The following is a 23,262-nucleotide window of genomic DNA, read 5'->3' as shown; positions in this document are numbered from 1 at the left end:
GTGCACTCCCAACTGCAATTAGAAATATTCAGGGCTCCTGAAGGCGTTCTGAATCTGTTTCTGCTGGATTGTAATCCTTAGGCCTGAGATCTTTGTTTTAGGCTTTTAAAGAAATCATTCTTATTTAGCTTGTGCCCATATAACAAATTATTTGAATTTGTATTTCAGCACACAGTTGAAATCCATACAGCTGCATATAAATTTTATAAATTCCATAGTAGAAGGTTGTCGTAAAATTATCAAAAGAACCAAGAAAACAAGACAGCCTTAGGTAAGCACAGAGCTAGTAATCTATCGGCTAGGACTGTAACTTAGATTTCTCCAATCAGTTCCCTTCACCAGACTCATTACTCCATTCCACTCAGGGAAGATCTTAATATACATGATTCATACTTTCCTCATTACTATGATATAAGTAGTATGTAGTATGAATATATGCAATGTTATGGGTGATCAAGTCATTACTCACAGATTCAGCATATGGATTTTAGCAATTTTTAATAGCTTTGGTCCCTAATGGCTTTTCCATTTCTCTTTACCTGGAGGTAAAATTTAAAAATGCCAAAGCAGCACTTCAAGATCAGCAATATATTTTCAAATTACTTCTTTGGGATAATCCGTATCAACACAACTGCACTTTCTCAATAGCCTTCTTATTTGCAACACTACTCTTTCTGGCATTTACTGAATGCAACTGATAGCATCACAAAGCCTTGACTGAACATTTCAAACACTTGCCTGGTTTGGTGATAGTTCAGAATGATTAATAAAGTGGCTGGAAACATCTCCTAACTCTGGACATACTTTCAGTCTTACCGTTGAATCATAATCAGCTTCCCAGGCTCCAAGATAAGTTCTCGCTGAAGTGGTATAGTCCTAGAAAATTTCTGACCAGTCTTGGTACAGCAACTGCCAGGAACTCTATGTAAACATATCTTTGAAGAAGGAATACAAAAATAATTTCGCAAAGCTCACATTTGGTTTATTCCAGTTTTTAAAAAAGAATAACTACAGTAGTACACACTCTCACCCATCACTGCTCTACTCTGAAAATTTTTGGTATTGGATCTTTTTAATCCTGTCTGAGAAATAATCTACTGGTATATCTTAGGTTAAAGTTGTAGCATAGCATTTTCTGTTTTTAGTTACTCAGTTTAACAGAATTTGGTTTGATGGACTTCAGGCACAGTGGACAATTTTTTAAATCTGACTTTATTCCTGTTTAACGATCAAAGCATTGTCCAATTAACTGGGGCTTTGCTACAAATTATGCCATTCCATCAGTTATGTAATTATGCAAAAGAGGCAAATTGACACAAATGGCATAAGTTCAGATTTTAACACACACCTCCAAATTGTCCATTAAGTCATGGTTTTACTAAGAAGAAGACTTTGGGATCCTGATTTGGATCAAGGCCATCACACATATATAGGAGAGTCTAAACCTTTTCCTGCTCCACACTCAGCATGCTTTATTCTGCTTTAGTTCAAAAGAGAAATGTAGAAGATGTTAATCATCAGTCCAAAGATCAGCAGGAGATCAAAAGGAAAGTGAACAATACCAGATCATATTCCAAGAAGGGACAATTTGGAATCCAAAGGCATCTAAGATCATCAGCAGAAATCCTTGCTGCCAAGCCAGTCTGCTTGCCACTAAAAGCTTTTATAATTCACTTTCCAATTCAACCTAAAAATACCTCTTTCTGTCAATGTGTTTTTCCTTACAACTGTGTATTCCTGTGTCTTTCAATTTTCTGGCTCTGGGGTTTCCAGGCCTCTGCATTTTGGGAGGCAACAGCATCCACTGTGTGTGTGTGTGTGTGTGCGCGCACAGCAGCAAGGAAGGTTCAGGCTGAAGAAAGCAGCATTGCAGCAAAGTAACACAAGGCCTCCTCCATTTCTATGTGCATCATGTTGTGATGTGATGGCATAAAACTGGTTTCATCATAATGACAGATATAGCAAGATCCTGCAAATGCTGTTTCTTCTGGGAATCAGTATGATTATAGCCTCCAAATCAGGCCAGGCTACTGTTGTGCCAGGGCAGACATGATAACTCGAATGAGATCTTAGGACTCTACTTTTTTCTTAGAGGAAAACGTCACTAGTGTGTTATGATACAATTCTCCTCCTATAAAAATGGCACCATTTCCTTTCTTTCTTTTAAGAAAATCCCATGGTGGGAGAATTTTGGAAGGGGGAACCTTAAATCTCGTGGTCTTCACTATAGTCCAGACATTGTCCCAGGAGCTTGCTTGCAAGTAATTACAACCTGGAAGGACAACTGCATGCTACATTTTTAATGAAACATATAGATAGATGTCAGAATTCAAGGTCAGGCATATTACAGGAGGGAGCTGCTTTGGGCTGTCCAGAAAAGGCTGCAAATTGTTTTACCCTTCTACCTTGACTTGGGGCATATTACAGCCAAGGAAGAACTACTGTCAACACTTTCAGAAGATGAACACCAGTACTGCAAAAGAAGACTATAACTGTTTCTCCGGGAATGCACACTGAAGAGGCATGGAGTCTCTCTTGAAAAACAGTCAGCCAATTTAACCTCAGAAGCTCTTCTGTGGAAAGTCTACCTTACAAAAAATGCTTTATTTGCTGAAGGAGAGAGACTATAGGTAGTCCTTGTCCCACGACCATTCGGGCAGTGACCATTCTAAGTTATGACGGTGCTGAATGAATGGTAGTTACAATCGGTCCTTGGAGTTCTGGCCATCCCAGCACCCCTGCGGTCACGTGATCCCCATTTGCAACCTTCCCTGCCAGCTTCCCCAGAAAGTCAATGGAGAAGCTGGCAGGGAAGGTTGCAAGTTGCTGGGATAAGTTTTCCCCACCTGTACACCCTCCCCCAGCTCCTCTGCACTCATGCTGCACTGGCCACTCATACACCCCCACTCACCCTCCCTGGCCCATGCCACACCCTTGCGCACCCTCACACACCCTCCCCAACCTGTGTGATGCCTCTCGTGCATCCCCTCTCACCCTTGCACCCCCTCCCCAATTCACACACTGCCTCTTATGTACCACTTCACTCCCTTACACCTCATGCACCTTCTCCAACCCTACCCTACCCATGCTGCGCCTCTCATGCCCCCCACACACACCTTCCTCCCCAACCCACACCATGCCTCTTGCACAGCCCCTCACACCCTCACTCACCCTCTCCCACCCAGCAGCAGCTACTTACCTGCCTTTGGGCCTAGGACTTGCAGCTTCCTGCTGGTTTCCCTCTTGACTTTGGTTGTGGGAAGCTGGCAGGAAGTTGCCTCGCCTAATGACCATGGGATTCAGTTAACAACAGCAACTGGGACTGCATGGATTGCTGTCGCTAAGTGATGTGGTTGCACTTTATGACAGCATCGCTTAGCGATGGAAATTCCGGTCCCAAGTGCCGTTGTAAGTCAAGGAATACCTGTATTTTTTGTTCCACCTGAGGCAGCAAAATATCTGTTTCTGACCAGAGACCAGTAAGGGCAGGCTTCATGTGTGGCATTAAACTGTGGTTTTCTTAACCATGATTTATTAAATAAACCATAATTGGCTGGGTTCATACTATTCAGTAAGCCATATCCAAACAAGCAATGTGATGACTTAGCACAACGTATGAGCCCAATGACAGAAGTCTAAATGGAAGTCTCTAGGGCCATCATGTATTTGGTTCCACAGACCTTAAGGCCTATCCTTCACATGGATGGTTGTTGCTAAGAAAAAAGGTGAGTGGCTCTTAAATGGAGGCTGCTGCAGACACCCTGGAGAATAGCTCGGGGGTCTGAAAAGCCATTGAAGAAAGCCAAGAAAGGCCAAATTGCTGGGCAAAAACGGGGGAAAAAAATCAGAAAGTCAGAAGAATGGCATCTGTTACAGTCCTTTTGAGGGCTATGTTCCACCCCCTCTTTCCTTGTCAGTGACCAAAAAGCTCTTAGGGAAGAAAGGTTGCTTCTAAGTGGCTTCTGAACAAGCCTTCCTTAATTACTTTAAAGCCTCCGCAGTTCAAATACTTGGAAAGTTCCTTCTAATAACAACAGCAGATTTAGTTGGGCAGTCAGGGTGGTCTTTGTACTCAAGAGCCCTTTGAAAATTCACAGCCTGCAGTCATCTTGACATGTCAAGGTCTACAGAGTCAGAAAGCGAGAGGAAAACAGCGTTTTGAAAGATCTGCAAAGTACACGCCACTCAGACAGCACCCTCACAACTATGTAGCTTGACTGAGATTATGCTTCCTGTCAAAAACTGAAAGTTTAAGCCATTTGTTTTATATTCTCTGCAGCAGAAATTCCCAGATGCCCCTTAATGATTGCTGTGAGGAAAAAATTCCTCCTTTAATGTTTCATGAGGATAAAGAAATAAAAAACAAAACAAAACATGATTGCTTCTGAGTAATTATTCACAAGAGGCAGTTCGTGGGGCCTGCAGAAAAAAGAGCCTGAAGCCTTCAGATTTGGAAGGATGATCATAAGTAAAAGCAATCAGGTATAATATTAAGAAGCAAAAATTAAAGAGTTTATGGAAACTGGCACCAATTATTTCCAACAAACAAGTCTACAACAAATCTTTTGAACTGTTCTAATAACCATTTCAGTGGAGTTTTAAAAATGTGTTTGTTAATATTTTACAATCACGACATTGGTCCAGGAATGGAGCAGTCTCTAACACCTGCGAGATACCCTGTCCTTTTTCTTGATAAATAAAAACTAAGCACTGGGAGTTGAAACGGATCACAAAGGGAGTCAAGTTAGTCACATTAAAAAAAATTGCACAAACATACAAAGCAGGTATTAAAGCAGGAGAGCACAGCTCTAACACTCGGGTACAGCTCTGCAACAGTGCATGTTTACTTCGCATAGCAGCCTGGATCACGCCTCAAGGAGGCCCGTGGTAGGTGAGTAGCTGCCTGAAGAATACCAGGGCGTTCCCCCGTTGGCCAGTTCTATCCCTCCCAACCCATGGTGCTGTCCAAGGCAGGGGCTGAAACAAGAGAAGGTGCATACAAGAGATTGTAGTGCCCAGCTGAGGAGGAGATGATGGTATAGTTTCTGATCGCTACAGTCAGTCAGCCCCTCTAGGTAGCCGGGACCAGGACATCAATGCCACTAGAAGGCTAAGACTACTTTTATTGAGATTGGCTATAATAGCAGAATTTTGCATGTCTGATTCGACTGTGCCTCCTCCTCCTCCTTATACATCTATGAATTAGGGAGGTGTCTTTCTGAGCTGCTCCTGAATGTTACCTGGCTGTTCTGGACTTAAAAAATTTTTTTAGCCCCTTTTGATTAGGTTCTTGGATATTTCCATCAAGATCATATCCCTTACTTTCTACAATTACTGACAGGACATGGTTGGAGCTTGGCCTGGCCTGCAACTCAAATCAAATGGGAGGTAAAAATCCTGGCTGTGCCTCCTTTGGTTTGATTCAAGCACCTCTCTCTCTCTCTCTCTCTCTCTCTCTCTCTCTCACTGCCCTTGATCCTGCAATAAAACAGGCAAGCGCAGCTCTCCTGTTCTTTCACAACTCAGCCCCATCACATGTCTGCTCCACCCACAGGTATCCTTTGGGCTGGCCTTTCAAAAGAGCCGAAAGCAACAGCTGTGCACAACTCCCTCGGGGGGGACAGAACGGTAAGTGGGGGTGCCCGGGTATGGAGGGGAGGGGCCATGTTCTCATCAGCCTGAACACCAGTGAGCTCTGGGCCAATCCCACCTGCCCAGGTTGGATGTTGTTTTTAGCGGAGGGGGATAAACACTACTTAACATAGTACAGCTAAGGGAAGGAGACAAAGGCAACATCATGGAGACATGACAGGAAAGAATATCATCAGGGCACGTTTGCATTGTGATCAGGTCATTAAGGAAATAGCCCTATGACTCTGTAGCCTACAATTTAAATATGGATGGGGCAGGAAGTGAAATTACCTTACTACTTGCTCTTTTTTTTTTTTTGCAATTGCCCCAAAAGAAAGAAAAAAATCCAAATGTGAGCTGATGCGGCCAGGTCACAGTGCTATCTGGCGCTGCACATATGTTTTCATGAAGCCCAGCTGTGCTGTTTGACAGTTGATGCAAAGGACTTCTAATGAATGTCCTCAATTAGCATCATCTTTTTAAAAAATAATAATGGTGCAAATATGAATCCCCCCCTCCAAAAGCTGGTTAAAAACACTTTACTGCTAATGTGACAAGACTTCAGAAAATGTCCTTAATATTCAGTGATTTATAACACTGACATTTCAGCTGAAATTAAAGGAGGGAGCCATGAGGGCAAACATATTCTCTGTCAGACTTTTCCCAAGAGCGAAAAGAACTGATTGCTTTTTTTAGTTTAGAGGATTTAAAATATGGTTTGTTCCTGTCATGATCAATTTTAAAACATCTTTAATAGAAGTTCTTTTCTCCTCATTCGTGAAGCAACAAATTAGGAGCAAATCAATTCTGCATTTCCAATTTTTGTAAGGGGACTTGTAATTGGGACAATTCTTCCAGCAAACCAGAAAATACTATTCCTCCCTATTCTATAGATGGAACATACAAAGAGCAGAGTTGAAATGTCAGGGTAAAATAATGCCAATAATGATATAAAATGGAACATTCTCCTTATTCTTGTAATTTGTGAAACAAGGTTCAAAGCTTTTATGTTAAATCCAGGAAGTCTTCTGAAGACGTTGATGACATTCAGGATTACTGTAAAGGAGGAAAGAGGCACAATGTCATTACTCACAATGACATCTTATGAAGGATACCTATTGCTAGAACTTATTTTAGGATCTGTATCTTACTTCAGTTATATCACATTACTTGTAATGAGAATGTATTTGCATCTTTTAAAAATAAATATACTTTATATGTGTGTATGTGAGTGTGCGTATATAGGTAGATAGATACAGAGATATATGCATTTTTACAAAAAAGATGTTGCAGAAATTATTACTGTTTTAGTTAGCCCTTAGGTTCTCCCAAATATCAAATCTTCTACAAGAACAAAGGAATTTTAGGCTATAGAACAGATTACAGCAGTCATCTTCAAATTACCACTCTCTATATTTGTTGGACTATAACTCTGTCACCTCAACTAGCATATTAGTTGTAGCTGGAAACATCTCAGCAGATTTATTCTTCTCTTTATCCCAAAAAGGTATTATATAGTAAGATACTGTACATTATTTTCAGTGTATGAATTATAAATATATGATCAAATACAAAAATTCAGAGGACACTGAACCTTTCTTGCTCCCTTCTCCAATACTTTACATAACTTGCAATGCTCCTCAGTCTGGGAGATCCTTGGGAGTTATATGGGAATGGGGTGAAAAGGAGCAATTTGATTTTAAATCATGATGGCTATAACCTGGAGCAGAGAAAGAGAAAATAAACTTGGATATTCTGTTTAAATAATCTAGAATATTATTGTTTTAACCAGTACTGCAGACATGAACGTTTTTTTTATTTTTTTTTATTGAGAATTTTACTAAATTTTACTAAAGTAAAAGACAAATCTAAAGAAAACGATAGAAAAGAAGGAGAAAAGAAATGAAAGCTGAGACAATACAAAAGCTGACAGATATTCAGGAAGCACAATAATCACCACTGATGATTCACCTTGAAAACTAGCCTATGAAAGAGCAACTGTGTTATTTTCGGTTATGTGTAATCTTTTTGACTTTGGGCCAATCACAGCCCAGCCTGCTTCTAGGGTTGCTGTCGGGATAAAATGTAAGTCACCTTAAGCTTTTGGAGGAAAGATGGAATATAAATCTAACAGTAATAACAAAAGCAACTGAACAAACAAATTAGTGTCCTTTTTTCTCTTCCCTCCTATTTTTTATTTGACACCAACTTAGTTTGGAAAAGGGAAAGGGCAGGAAAATTGAACATATTTTAGCAAAATAGAAATTCTACAAAAATCCTTCATCTACTTACCAAGATTTCCTATTTTCTTCTGATAGAGGCGTAGGCAAGGTGCACTTGATAAAATGAAGATCTTTCAGACAGGAGAACCCTTAAGGGATATTTCTGAGCACCCTGTTAGTACTCATAATTTAAGTTGAGTGCTTATCAGAAGTGTCTGATGATAGCTTCTAAAGATCTGAAATTGTAAATCTCTTACAGCCACATACTGAACAGTTGGGGCCAATCAAAGAAGGTATATCATGAAAAGAGTCTCAAGCCAAAATAATGAAATTCCATTTTTCCAGACTGTATGGTCCTGTAATTCGTCTCGTACAATCACTCCACAAGTGTTAGCTCATCTTTCATTTGTATAGAACGGCTTATATGGTATCTTTGCTTTAATTCAGTAATTTTTTTGTATATGCTCCGCTTGTGAGACAGATGTATAGACTGAATAGAAAGCTTTGCTGATGTTTCTATAGATAACTTCCTTGATCCTTATTGGGTAATGCCTGTGTTAATGTGCTGGACATTTATAAACACATAGCTAGCTTTCTCCTACATAGCTCCTACCAGGCTGCTAGTATCTATGTGTGCAGCATTAATACACTTGCCAAATATATACATGGGCCATGGCTCCTTGATATGCTATTCCTACTCAATTAAGTGTCTGTCTTTAATTTCTGTTCTCACATTTAATCTAGACCAGGTTATTAAAATACAAAAAATGCCAGCAGTTTCAGCTTTGGGCCTTTTATTTCCTCGATTCCAGTTATACCTTATCTGTTTAGAGCAGGGACACACTGCATTCCCTCAGGCCTAACCTGTGGAGAGTCACTGTCTTTAGTCTCATTTAGAAATGGCTCTCCTTGCATGAGACTATTTGTTTAGCATGTGACAGAAGTTCAGAAGTTTGTGTGGTTTTCATCTGAATATTTACCACCACCACCAGCAGCAGCAGCACTCTGCTTGTCTAGCTGGGTCTTCAAACATGTTTGGTGTTTATACAGGATGCTCAGCAGTTCTCACTGCTTGGACTACGATAAATGGTGGTCAGCACTGAAGCCTTATGTGCTAACAGAATCTCAGGCTTAGCAGAAAGGCCAGTTAACTCTTCTGCTACCCATTGTGCCCTCTGTCTTGTTCCATATGTAAGCGTAATATTTTTCCACCTCCTCTTTCTCCTCCTCCAGATTATCCTAGAAAATGGATGGCTAGTTGGAAGAGCTGCCCATAGTGGAAGAAGACAAAATACTGGCAACAGATAAAACAAAAGGAAACCCAACGAAAACACTCCTTAATTAAAATCTCCTCAAAGGGGTATGAAATGCCAACAGAGATTTCAGTTACCCTGCTGAGCCTCTGTCTGATTAGCTGCAACACATCTGCTTGGTTGCCTAGGATCCATCTGTATTGTTCAGAAGAAATTTATTCTGACTACCTGGGTTCATAACAAGATGACTCCACGATGGCAATTTCAGTTAAACTAACATTTATGCATGCTGGTGCACTCATCTTCTGTGTACATGAATGTGCAGACACACGTGCTTGCAAAATGAATCTGGATATATAGAAGCCCATGGAAGAAAAACACAACATTCTGGAAGAAAATCAGATGCATAATAAATTCCATGACTGTGTCTTATACATTAATACATTAATAAGGGGAAAGTTTATAAAATAGGAGGATTGGTTCACTGCAGACGCTGCTAGCCTCTATACAAATTAGTAGATTTAATCTAAACAATAGTATATTGACAAAATGTATCTGAAATTTCCAAAGCCAGAGATGCCTGAATAAGGGCAAAATTATGCAAAACAGAGTAATTCTGTAAATTAGAGAGGTGTAGTGGTTAAATTGCTGGACTAGGAGTGGGGAGAACCAGGTTCTAGTCCTCCCATAGTCCTAGAAGCCATCTGGGTGACCTCAGACCAGTGACTCCCTCTCAGCCCTAATCTTGGTCAGAGACTGTGACAAGCAGGCTGAAAAATGAAGCCCCTCTTTGCATCAGCCCTGATAGTTTCACTGTAAGAATTGGGAGAACGCAATGCAAGAGTGAGTGAACCCTGCAACCATGTGGGACAAACATTAAGAAAAACAAGAGTCATTGTATGAATTACACAAGTGGCCTAATTCAGTTTTGGACTGATTGATTTATTTAAATACGTAAGTGCCTTATTAAGAATGCCATAAGACAGTCTCACAAACACAGGGTAAGGACCTAACATAAATCGGAAAGGAGAAAGAAATGCAAACTCTTAAAATGTGTTTATTTTGCAGTGTAGAGCGAAAGCAACTGCCCCAGCCCAGCCTTTTCTCTAATAAATGTCTGGTTCTTTATTTCGCTGTGGTCTTTTTGGGGGGAGGGGGGTGGCAGAGGGCAGAAAAATGTAGTCCCCAGTGGCCTTGTACTTTGGCTGCTGGAGTTGGCCTGGGTGGTGCAGCGCTTAGAGTATTGGACTAGGACCAAGGAGACCCATCCAAGTCCGGAGGCTCACTGGACGACTGGCGAGTGCCGGTCACTCTTTCTTAGGCTAATCTACTTCACAGGATTGTCACAAGGATACATTATAAGAACAGAACCATGTATAAATATATTTATCAGGGGAGATATAATTAATGTTATGCAGAGCTCCAGATATCAACTATAGATTTCTATGATTACTTATCGAGATTAAGAGGTCTTCATACACTGTCTGCACAAATACAGGGATCCAGCTCACGGCGTGTGAGATAATCACATGAACAGGTTCTAAGAACAACTGTGTACACTCAGCTTCCCAGATCTTTTCAAAAAGAGCTGGAGAAGCTCTTTGCACAAATATATAGATTTGCATTGCTGAGGTATCTGGTAAAAGTCTTCTTGGGGTAAGGAACAATTTAAAACTGCTAAGGAATAATTTAAAACTACATTAATTCCTGTATAGGCTGTACAAGAAAGCTATGAACACACAAGTGCAATATTATGAAAGTAGGCCCAAACCCCACTGTTTTGACCTATGAGGATTTCTCAGATACAGCCTTGAGCTTTTGCCAGCCAATACAATGATGAAGAAGCAATGCTTATGGGACATAGAACTACAGACCAGAAAAGGTTTGCAGAGGACATTATATGAGCAGCTGAGCCATTCACAGGTAACCTGATGAAAAAGCATTTAGTAAAAACATGACCAGTAAATGGTTTTTCAGTGTTTTGTTTCCCTCCCCCTGCCACCTCTTGGATACTTACACTGTATTTCTTCAACGTTGTGAGGGATATCTCAGGAGTATATTCAGGTGCACTTCTATTAAGAGCTAGGGTGCAGGTTTTCCTCAGAGTTAAATGAAATGTGTTAAGTTCCAAAATCAAAAATGAGACGTTTTATACCCTTGAGAATGTAAAATGCTTGATGTCAGACAGAGTTAGGTGGTGATGAGTTGAGAGGATGGAAGAAATATTTCTTTTTGAAAATTATTTGTGCACTAATATTCATTCTTTCCAAATAAATAGATGTTTTTATAGGCCAAGGGAATATCCCAGTTCAATCACCTTGGTCTGATTTATATCCAGCACTATTAAATATCATAGAATTTTTTTTAAATCCAGGCTTTTTTTATCCAAAGAACAACACTATCAGTATTGTCTTCCATATTCTTTAACAACTATTTAATGTTCCTAATACAATTGAGGTACAAAAGGTCTTATTATTTGGCTACTATTCATTTTAAATTAATACAACAATTTGATTTTTAAAATTTGATTCTACTGGAGCCTGTTGGGGCAAAGTGATTTATGTAACTTGAAAGTTTTATATTCCTTTATTTACAGTAAAATAGTTTTATAGGGCTAGAATCAGAGTCATTCTAACTTACTTTGGAGGATTTAATTTTACTCGTCTGGATTTCAGCAAGGGAGGACTGCTTCATATTCCTTCTTTTTGTGGATTTTCAGGACAACGTAAGACATACATTTTACCATCATCTGCTTAGAACTGTGTGCCTGAGAGCATAAATGATGAATAGTGATAAACTGCTGTATGTGAAACAAGAAATTGGAAATGACGCGTTTTACATATTATTTCCCTCCCGTTTCAAGAAAGCGACTCTTTTTCTTTCATTCCGCTTTTCAGGCAAATAAATTTTGTGAGGTGAAATATTTCAGCTCTGAAAAACTCCAGAGCCTGTGTAAACACAGTGGAAAGGGATGGATTATTACAGTGTAAGCTATTTACTCTTTCTTAATTGCCAATGTTTTTTCCACCCGCAGGACAACAGACAGACTCCAGCTTCTTAATACACTATGTGCTTGGGAGTATTTGTATTAATACATGGGGCGGGGGGTAGATTTACAACTACAAGTAGCCTGCTAATCTCCAAGGCTCATGCAGATTCCAGTTGTCAGCAACAATTCCTTTAATACAAAAGGAAGAAAATTGATGCTACTTTGTGGCAAACAACTCCACATTCTTGCTGTATTCTCCATTTCAATATAGCCCTTTTCAGTGGGCCTGAGATGAGCTTCGAATGACTGAACCAGAGGGATGGAACAGAAGCCTACCGAGGCCGACTGCTAGTTCGTTTCTCTTGTTCAAGAATTACGTCCGCCTGCACCGTGCCACTGACTGCATCAGGAGAGGCAACACTGCACTGCCCCCTCCAGGTACTGTGGATTTTGTGGTCACAATTACAAGAGAAGCAATACCCTTTCTAAGATATTATTAGTATCTGTAGCAGCAAGCTTTCTATATTTCCTGGTTCATCAAACCTGGTTGCCCAGCAATCAGCCTTTGGCCCAGATATTGCTGACTGAACAATGCAGCAAAGACCAACGTTTTCTGTGCTTTCTGTTTTGTAAGCTGACAAAGACCTTTTTAAGGTGAAAGGTTGGGCCTAGAACCTCTGCTTTATCACCTTGTGTCAGTTTTTAGATTTTACACCTTTGGAGGATGGGCTATCTTCTCCTTCTTTGTAAATTGTATATGACAGTGCACAATAAATCCCTGGGTAGACATGCTATATATCTTAGGGCAACTCATGTTTTGCACCTGAGCTTCCTCCTTCTAGCACCAAAATATATTTTTCTAGAAAATATGCTAGGGGTATACTTAGTCTGATTATGTGTTTTAATCCTTGTGTGCCACCCCCAGTCACTGTTGTGCGATGGGCAGCCATATAAATTGTTTAAATATAAACAAATCGGACACCCACATTCCAAGAGAAATATATGTGTGTGTGTGTTCTACATACACACTCACAAATAGTATTTATAACCGTCACAATTCTTAAAGCTTGTTTTGTGCATTCTTTCCCTACAGGTCCATTTGGGCTACTAGAGTGTGTTGTTTTAACTGGATACATAAGAGCATTACATTTGTTAGCATACTACGGAATATCCTATGCTCCAATGTAAGAGTTGATCTGTTGATCTTGGTGACATCTTGAATTGACACACATTATGACACTTTTTTTTTTAAGTCTGTAGGCTAATTAAAAAAAAAAAGAGAGCACGACATACTCGGAACATCATGTGTGTGGGCAGATCGTAATGCCTTCCCACACGTATTCCAATGTAGAAGGAATCTGGACTTTTTGAAGTTGCCAGCCCTATACACAGGATATGAGAAATTCTATTTTCACTCATACCACAGTGAGAGATTAGCAGCTTGAAATCACTTTGACAGTTTGTTACTCTATTGCATACTGCAGGGAATTTTAATTCCAACCTGTGAAATTGTAATTGCTTCTCAAACAGGACAGAGGAATTCTGGGTAATGGCTACATCTAAGCTCAATATCAGAATTGCCAGTTGCTGCCACTTTAAATATTACTTGCTGTTATTCAAATATCACTCCAGCTTTCCATATAGGAGGTTGGACTGGGAAGTGAGACAAACAAGAACTGTCAGATGTCCTGAAATCTACAGGCAGAAATGTGACAGAGGTGGCTGAGCAATTCTCAGAAGGTACACAGGTTACTGTATGATAGATAAACAGAACTCAAATCTGTTTTAATCCTAAAGCATGACTTTAAATGTCCTTAACTATACATAAAATTTAGTTATTTTAAAGCAGAATAATAAGATTTCATCATTTACATTTGAAGGGCAAATTAATTTGGCCTTTTTATTCTTATCTAGAGGTCTCTTTTATGGTCATGAAAGATATTTTTTATATTTTCTGTAATTTTAGATAATTCAGTATGGAATGTATTGGTATCTAATCTCACAAAAACAAAGAATAGACTCAATAAAGAGAGTTAGAATTACTAGGCCCTCATTACTGTCTTTTAGTGAACCTCTTCTCAAGTTTAGGCTAGGAATGATCTCACGCTAGTTGAATTTCCTAGAGAGAATAGTTTAAAATTTCCATCCTCCCCACTTGTCTGCTCTGACTTACTGCCAAATGTTCTGAAAGGCCGTGTGACCACGAAATAATCTCAGCAGGTAAGTAAAAGCAGATGCGTTGGCTTCTGTCCTGAAAACACTCTATGGTTGCTGAGCTTCCTCAGAGGGCCAGTTCCTGTAAAACTCCCAAGACCATAAAGTCTGCTCAATACAGAACTCTGAATGTTGGCCTTCCTTGCAGAAACTGGGCCTTCCACTTAATTGGCAGTAGGTTACAACTTTAGAATATCTGGGGAGGTTCACAAAACTGGGGAGAGGTCATGGGATGTTTGTCGATATGCTGAGCTGCATTACACAATGGTGGATTCTTTGAAATCATGTTTTTGAAGTCTTTCAAATGTGTTGGACCATAAAAGAAAATGACAACATTGCTCCTCCGTGGCTCTAGGAGGAAGAGGAATTCTCTTATGGTAAGGAAGCCTCCTACTGCAACAAACCCAGAATGTCCTATTGTCTGGGAATTTGTATAATCTGGAGTAAATGAGATTTTTGCTTTAGGAAGCATATATGAATAGACAATGTATTGATTGTGGAAAATGAAGAATGCTCAGTGGGAGAAGCAAAACATTAATGCCTTTAAATATTGACTCATCTACTTTGTGTCTCCATGTATTTAGATACCCATCAGACAACAATCTTGCTGTTGTTTTGGAGCATGGCTGTTCCTATGATTATAAGGATTCAACTTAGTTTAGTGGCCTGACAATTTTGAGCTGAATATTTTCATTACTGAACAAAGAGTGACTCAAGGTGCTTTAAGGATTGTTTTTAATAAGGCTTCAGGTGAATACCATAAAAAGGAACTAGCTGTAATACGTTGTAGTAATTTTCTAAAAACCTTCATCTGCTTATGAAAATGAAACAGTTTTTAATGAAAAATTGAGATGTTGAAATCTTGATTTAAAAAAAAAAGCCAAAGAATTTCTACCAATGCAGGAAAGCTTTATACAGATTCTGATTATCAAACATTAGATTCTGAAGTTCTCAACAGGCAAGCTGTTATCTCTTGATGGAGTAACCATTCAGCACAGTTTTCTATTTAAATGTCTCCATAGTAAAAGGCAATAAGAACGGCTAGAAGAGCCACACTTAGTGACAGCATCTTCAGCAGTTTTCCCTCGTGTTGCCAAGGCAACTGCATCACCATCCTGTGGCTCAATGGTACGTTTTGCCTCTCAACAGATGGATGGGCTTTTGATTCTGAGTCATTCTCCAGTGCATGTCTGAACTCCTGTGGAGAAATGCAGAAATTAAATTGAGAATAACTGCAGAGAATGTTTGGCATATATCAAGTACAAAGGACATTTTACATTAAGCCTGAAAAAGCTAATCCTTCTTTCAGCTTACTGTAAGTGGAAGAACTTAGTTAATCTTTCAGAGGCATTAATTGCTAAAACAATAGACCTATCAACAACTTAAAGACTACAATCCCACTGTTTTAAATCATGCCAATTCATTTGTTTTTAGCGTCATTACAAGACCAAGTCAGTGTTAAAGTGAATCAGCAGCACTGCTGTCACTCGCCCAGTACAGCACGACGAAGCCTGATCATTATCTCTGTCCCGCAGTATGGCAGCTCAGCAGCGTCCCAATATTCTCTTTACAGTTCCTTCTCCCTCTCTCTCAGGAGGCAGCTTCACTGACACATTCATTTATTGATTGGACTGAGCACAACAATGTGAAGATCGTTTGTGTATTTATTCACTATGTTTGAATACAGAGCACATACATTGGGAAGCTGAGGCTGGTTGCAATTTCCTGGTATCTGAATTTTAAAAGTATGCTATTGGATACTTGTGCATATTTTCAGAAAGAAAGTGATGTGGATGAGGTGCTTAAAATGCAACATTGCTTCATCTCTTATGGACCCGAGCTTTGATAACATTTTAACAGCAAACCCTTCCTAATTAAACTTCAGTCCCTTCCTTGGTCATTACAAGACCAAGTCAATGTTAAAGACCATTGACCAGACTATAAATGGCTCTCAGTGAGATCTGAGTTTTGTACAATCTCAGTCTGATTTATATTTCCTTTTGTCTGCAGGTCCATCTGAACTTCCTACGATGCCTAAACATTTAGTTGTCTGTCTGCCCATCTATGCCCTATGATGTTTCCCAATCCCTTCTTGGATGGATTCTATTTATTTAATCCGTCCCCTTGTCAGCCTTCGCTACTACATGGTTTAGCTTTCCATATCCCAGCTAAGCTATTTTATGTGAGTTCTGCTGGATGTACAATTCAGTACTAGCCTCTGCCTGTGCAGATATTCTCCATATTTCTTGAACAGCCTACAGCCCAGAGACGGCAACTGTTCCATTTTGATTTCCCCCCTCTTTTTTCAGGATTCTTCATTCCCTGCATTCGTCCTTTCATCTACTTTAGAGGTTATTTTGTTTCCCCGCTTAATTTTCCTGAATGAAAGTCTGCCTGATAAGCTTCTCCTCCGGGTTCAACCACAGAAGACAGAAGAACAGGTCTTATCTGTGATTTCCAGCAGGAGGAATTGTTAAGGTGCTACATGTGCAGTTGCATCACACCAGGTTTCTACCAAACTATTTCCTCTTGAAAATAAGTCATGTACAGAGATATCATTAAGCAGGGACAATTACAGAGCAATAACAGATCTAGTTCAAACAGGGTAGAAAGAGGCAGTCAAAACAAGGCGGACAATGCAGAGGTATTTTTCTTTGATAGCAGCAGCATTGGCACCAGCTCTACAGGACCATCAGCAACTGCAGCTCACAGCTTATGCTTTTCTGCTGCCATCTACCACCAACCACGGCAGGTACATAGCAGGTGTGTAGCATTAACAGAAGTGTAGTGCCTCACTTAGACTCTGGCACCAGTTGACTGGTGCATGCCTTGCTGGACAGGCTATGGATGGCGATGCAATCTGGAGGACAGGCAGATGGGCACAATCACCCTTTATGTGGGGATACCCTTACCAAGTGTCTGGAAATTACAACTGGGGCAAAATGTGGTAGACAGGCTGCTAATTGGCACAAGGTATATGGATCACAAAATGCTGAACTGAAAGATCTGCTATGCCTACCATTTATTACAGGGCACAATTTAAGCTCCTGGCATTGACTATTAAAGACCTAAATAACTGAGGAGCTGCGTCTCCATCTATGAGCCTGCCCTTTACTGAGATCAGCAGGAAAAGCCTTCTGAAGGCTTGGCTCTCTGACTGGCAGGAGGGGGCCTTCTCTCGCATGGCTCCCACGCTTTGGCATACCTCCTCCAGCGAGGTGCAACGGCCTCTCCCTCCCTCCCTCCCTCCCTCCCTCAGTATTTAGGAAAATAGCAGAAGCCATCTCTTTTGTCAAGCTTTTAAACTGTTAGTTATTCTAACGACACAGATTCTGTACTGATTTTGTTTTGGTTTTTCACTGTTGTTAGATGCCTTAAATGTTTATTTAAGAGAAATGTTTAAAGAGAAAAATGTTTAAGAGAAACATCAGAAGAGAAAAATCGGTATACATTCAATAATAATAAAAAGAACTGAAGTAAAATCATAGAGGAGCCTTGGGCGCCTGATTGTAATGGCCCCTCGTCCTTCCAGTTGAATGGCTGTTACGCCCAGGCCCTTTTCTTAATAATCTGATAACAACTAATCTAACATAGTAAGCAATCTCTATATCCATTTCTATCTAGCTCAGAACAGTATTAATAAAAATAGAAAACTAAAAGATTATCCATAAGTGTGCCTGCATGAAGAAAAACAACAACAAGCAGAATGACTAAACTCACAAGGAAGGACTGCTAAAAATGTGCTTGGCTGAAGAATAGCAAGCTTGATTAGGAAGGATTTAAACTGAATTCCTTGGAGGTTGGAGACAAGGACCCTGAAGAAAGAACCTCAGACAAAGGTTTTTGGGATGTAGAAGGAAGTGAAAATGTTGCTGTAATGGGGCCTATTAAATCAGGAAAAAAATGAGGAAGAACATAAGTTCATGGCCTCTGCTATGCCAACTAAAGCCCTCCAAAACATCTTAAGTAAACCAAAAGACACAGTAGCTCAAGAAGAAAAAACAGGAGTCATCTACAACATACAATGTAAGGACTGTAACAACCACTATGTAGAACAGACAGGCAGAAGGCTAGCAGAGCACATCCATGAACACCAACTAGCTATCAGAAGACACAATGAAAACTCCTTAATCTCACAACACATGGACAGACTTAACTATAGTTTCAAGTAGGAAACTGTCAGTATTTTAGACCAAACTAAATCCAAAAATGCAAGGGAATTCCTGGAAGCTTGGCATTCAGACAAGGCAGCCATCAACAGGCACATAGAGATAAACAACATCTACCCACTATTCAAAAGAGTCAATAAAAAGGAAACAAAAGACCAGAACATCTCCTCACCAGCAATCACCACCCAGATAAGATGAGTTTAACACCAAGATTATCACTAGACATACAATCAAGCAGTAATCAATACCCTAAGCAAGGAACTACCAGAGGGAAAAAATAAAACAAAACAAAACCCCCACCCCCACCAACACTGGCAGGGCATGCCACTGTATATAAACAGAGAGCAAACCCCATTCCATTCTAGCACTGAAGATGTTACCTGGCCGGGTAATGAAACATTTGCAAGGAAACGACCAAGCTCAGAGAACCCCAAGGACTCCGCACCTCTGCTATCTATACAATGTTTGAATATAGGAAATAAACAAGATGAATTCGAATTCTTAGTATAGGAAGGCAAATATGATTTAATATGTATAACAGAAACCTGCAACTCCTGTAACTGGAGTACAGCAATTGAAGGATTTAATTTGTTCAAAAGAAACAAGAACAGCAGAAAACAAGGACCTCCATACAGGGAGGGTCCCCCTTGAGTGAAGCTAAGGACTACATGGACATATTCACAACAAGGAAGTGATTTGTCAGTCCTCCTCCTCCTCCTCCACCAAAAAATTTTTGTGTAAGAATCTGAGGAACTGCTATCATTCAGAACAAAACATTGTGGGGTGGATATTGTAACATCTTAGTCAGTCAGTCGTAAGCTATGAGTCCTTTAATTGTGAGCTTCGGACTTAGGATTCATTAACTAGCTGGAATTTGATTCTGGATTTTTAGCATCCACAATTTTGTTGCTCTTATTCTTTCCTAAATGGTGATAGTTTGAATAAAGAATAGTAGTTTTGTCACCACCCATACATAGATTCAACCCACATGGTTAGAGTTCAGAAACAGAAGTCCATTGTATTAGAACATGAACTGAGCTGTTACAGCATTTGCAGAGGATCCACTAGAAATCCGGCTCAAGTGCCCACTCCCCACAATCCTGATCTTCCTCAAAATGAATGAGCAGCAACCATGGCCAACTTTAGGCTAAGGCCAAGTAGGTACTGGTCTAGGGTGCCAAAGCTTATGGGGTGCCAGCACCATCCCTCCTTCCAAACCATTCTAAAAATGCAAATCTTTGCATTGGTGGGTGATGGTGCCATCATTCAATGTGGTCTAGGGATGCCATATACCCTTAAGCTGACACTGGCAGCAATCATCAAGTCTTAATTATGTGTTCTCCTCTGAGATGGCATCAGACTTGTTGGATGCAGCCCTGACATCTGTTTGTATCAATCTCTTGTATCTTCCTGTATCAAGCTCTTGAGAGCACCATTCAAACCACCAGCATCTTTAAAACTATGCTCGGCATCAGATTTAATAAGAAAAAATAGCAATTATAGTCAAGAAGGTAGGAGAATGAAATCAGCAGAGACTTCCTTTTTAAACCTCTAGGGTGACCATGACTGATGATGCAAAGATTAACTACAGTGCCAGGAACTCAGAGAACCTATGGAAAATTACTCAAAAGAGTAATTTTGCGGGGGGGTGGGGGTGGGGGGAAGGAACCTAACACAGTATATAGTCCAAGGAAATAATCAGGATCATATCGACATCTACCAGTCAGAAGAACGTATTAGAGTTCATCATAAAATATTACATAAATAGATGGTTATTTCTGTGTCATGACGGAGAGAGTAATTAAAATAAATTGCCTAATGAATCTTGAAAAATTAATAACTGGTTACAAGTATTCCATTCCTGGAGTCAAAGCTAATTAACCTTTATATGAAGAAATAACTGGAAACTACAGAGTATCAATTATTAAACATTTTACTAATTTGCAACAAAAGCTATTTCATAACAGACTTTATTTGGTAGACTGATTAAATTTGGAAGAAAAGCTTACACATAACAGTATTTACTTGTGGCATCAGTTATTTCCTTGGATGTCTATTTAAAAAAAAAATTCTTTTATCAATTTACAGTATTCTCTAGATTATACTGAATGCATTTGGGTCCCTAAACTGTAAAATTTCATAATTTCACAAGATCAAGGGTTCCAGTTAGGCTGCAGTGATATATACACGTAAACATGAAAAATTCAGTAGTACTTATTTTTAATATACATGTACCTTATTTGAATAGACATGTACAGGATTGCAGTATTAGTCTTTCATTTAATATGATAATAAATCCACTCATCCCTTTTGACTATGAATTTTATTGTTATGTCAAAACATCACTGATTTACCAATATTTTGATCTGAAAAAAACACTATCAGGTATTTTCCAAAACATTATTAAAGAACAACAATACTTTATGTCTGAGGACCCCCCGCCCTCCACCAGGCTTCTATATATCTGGCAAAATATAAAATAAGAACAAGTGCTCAGGTTTGTATTAACTTCTGGAACTGATAATCGAGAATTCAATATAGGCTGTGGAAGGAAAAGGAATATTCAAATATACTGAAGTTAGTCTTGTATTTTAGACCAGAGTTGGTCTAAAGAGTTGACCAGAGTTGATATTAAGCTAAAAAACTCTATGAAAGCATATTATGTAGGTTTGATAAAACCATTATGGATAACTCCTTGGGTCTGTAAGTATTGAGAAAGGAGTTAAACAAGACTGAACAGCAATTCCTCTGTCTCACCAAGGGAGACTTTCATCTCCTAGACTGGCAGATAGACCCTCCAGCTGTGCTTTTATATGCAGGTGACATGATATTTTCAAGACTCTAACTGAGCTTACAAATCTTTGCCTTTTGTTCAGAGAAACATTCAAACATAAATTACCAAAAAACAAAGATGACGGTCTTTGCAAAAAATTGAACTTCTGTAACAAATAAATATTGTTAGAACTAAATACGTTTCATTATTTAACTACGTTGGGATAGTCCTTCATAATATATATATAGGCTCAAGGAAAGCACAACTCAAGGAAGTGACAGTGATCAGAGAAACATGGCTGCTATCCTGAATTCTTTCTGCACTAGTGGAAGCCATCCTATACTATCTATGTATAATAAAACTTAAAGTAGTGGCTTATTTATTATGCATAGCTCAATCACATGTTTATACATGTTATGGATCTCTGAAAGAGATGCAATTAAAATTCTACTTAATACTCTGATACGTAACAAACAGTATAATGTTCAGAGAGACTGATAATGGCAACAGTTAAGGAGGGAGCATGAATGTACTATTTAAGTATTAGCTAAAATTATTTTTTTCCAAATGGTTTAACCTTACAAGATAGCTTCCATTCTACTAGGAGAGAGCACTGCCCCCAAATGTTGCTTTATGGATTTGTACCCCACTTCTTAATATCACGAAAAAATGTAAATAAGACAGCAGATGCCAAAATCAGGTAAGTTCTATATCTTCTCACTTTCCATATAAGCACAAAGAATTTTCATTATTTGCATGAGATTATACTGATGAATAAATGAAGAACCTTCACACTGTTATGTTTTAATGACTATTCTTTGGCTTTCTTGGAAGGAAGATGCTATAATACTCCTGTATGAGTGGTCTGTATGAAATGGGCAAACTACCTTGACCTAGTGCAGGTAGTCCTCGCTTAACGTACACTGATTCAGCGACCGTTCAAAGTTACGATGGTACTGAACGAGGGGTACTTACGACGGTAGCAGTGTCCCTGCGATCACATGATTGCGATTTGGACGCTCAGTGACCAACTTGCAATTACAACCTCACAGTGTCCAGTGATCATGTGATCGCCATTTGCAACCTTCACTGCTGGCTTCTGACAAGCAAAATCAGTGGGGAAGCCAGCAGGAGGTCGCAAATCACGATCACGTGACCATGGGATGTTGCAACCGCATGGAATTTGCCTAATGATGGCAACTGGGACTGCTGAAACTGCTGTCCTAAGTCAGCATGACCATGTGATGTCACGCCTTATGACTGCATTGCTTAGCAACAGAGTTCCTGGTCCCAATTACCACTGGTAAGTGAGCACTATCTGTATATGCATGCACACATAGGGACATCTTTAGACAACTGGGCACATATTTTCACCAAGTAGTGAAATCAGACCAAATTACTACAATGTATATAAAATCTTTGAGAGCGTATATCACTGCCCTATGAATAAGTAAACCAACAAAAACTGTAGCTGAAACTGTCATGGACTGTTGTAAGACTGTAGGACATACGTTGTAGATATTGTTATGTAATACCTAGCACAAATATGAAAATATTGGAATGTAATGCATATTTTAATCTAACACTGTTAATTCTTGTTTATATTAATGAAAGTATAACCCAAGTAATGCAGAGAACATTTTCTTTGCAAAATATTGGAAATAATAAAAAAAATCTATAAGTGTTTGGTTAGAAAAAGTACGGAAATATGAATAATTGAATCACAGAGATGGGAATGGCCAATTAGGGCATCAAATTCAACCCCCTACTCAATCCAAGAATCCAGAATCAAGCATCTCCAAGGAATAATAGTAAAAATTACAGGTATTTCCAGATAGTAGAGAAATGTTTGTTGGTGGAGCACCTACTAAGTGGTTGTACTTTTAGGAAAATGAATGATGCTCTCCTGCTGATTATGTTTTATGTTTTAATAGTTTTATTGTTTTTAATGTTTTTAATGATTTTTGCAGCTATTTTTTGGTTGATTTTTGTACTGTTTTCAGGATTTTTA

The 23,262-nt window shown here is 39.3% G+C and overlaps 1 protein-coding gene across 3 annotated transcripts in view; it reads right to left on the bottom strand.

Moving 5' to 3' along the window:
* Positions 1–15,124: 15,124 nt before the first annotated feature.
* Positions 15,125–23,262, bottom strand: part of CDKAL1 (CDKAL1 threonylcarbamoyladenosine tRNA methylthiotransferase) — a 316,095-nt gene continuing 307,957 nt past the window's right edge. For all 3 annotated transcript variants that reach the window (XM_088130855.1, XM_088130857.1, XM_088130856.1), the window contains one exon: positions 15,125–15,507. In XM_088130855.1, the coding sequence (XP_087986981.1) occupies positions 15,316–15,507 (192 nt within the window). In that variant the 3' untranslated portion in view covers positions 15,125–15,315. The remainder of the gene's footprint in view (positions 15,508–23,262) is intronic.

The sequence above is a fragment of the Python bivittatus genome, unplaced genomic scaffold (genome assembly GCF_059951505.1).
Source record: "Python bivittatus isolate LINGU-HERP-01145 unplaced genomic scaffold, Pbiv_v1 ctg000840_np1212, whole genome shotgun sequence".
Classification (NCBI taxonomy): Eukaryota; Metazoa; Chordata; class Lepidosauria; order Squamata; family Pythonidae; genus Python; species Python bivittatus.
Note: the sequence above shows the minus strand (reverse complement) of the source record. Positions and strands in the feature narration are given on the sequence as shown.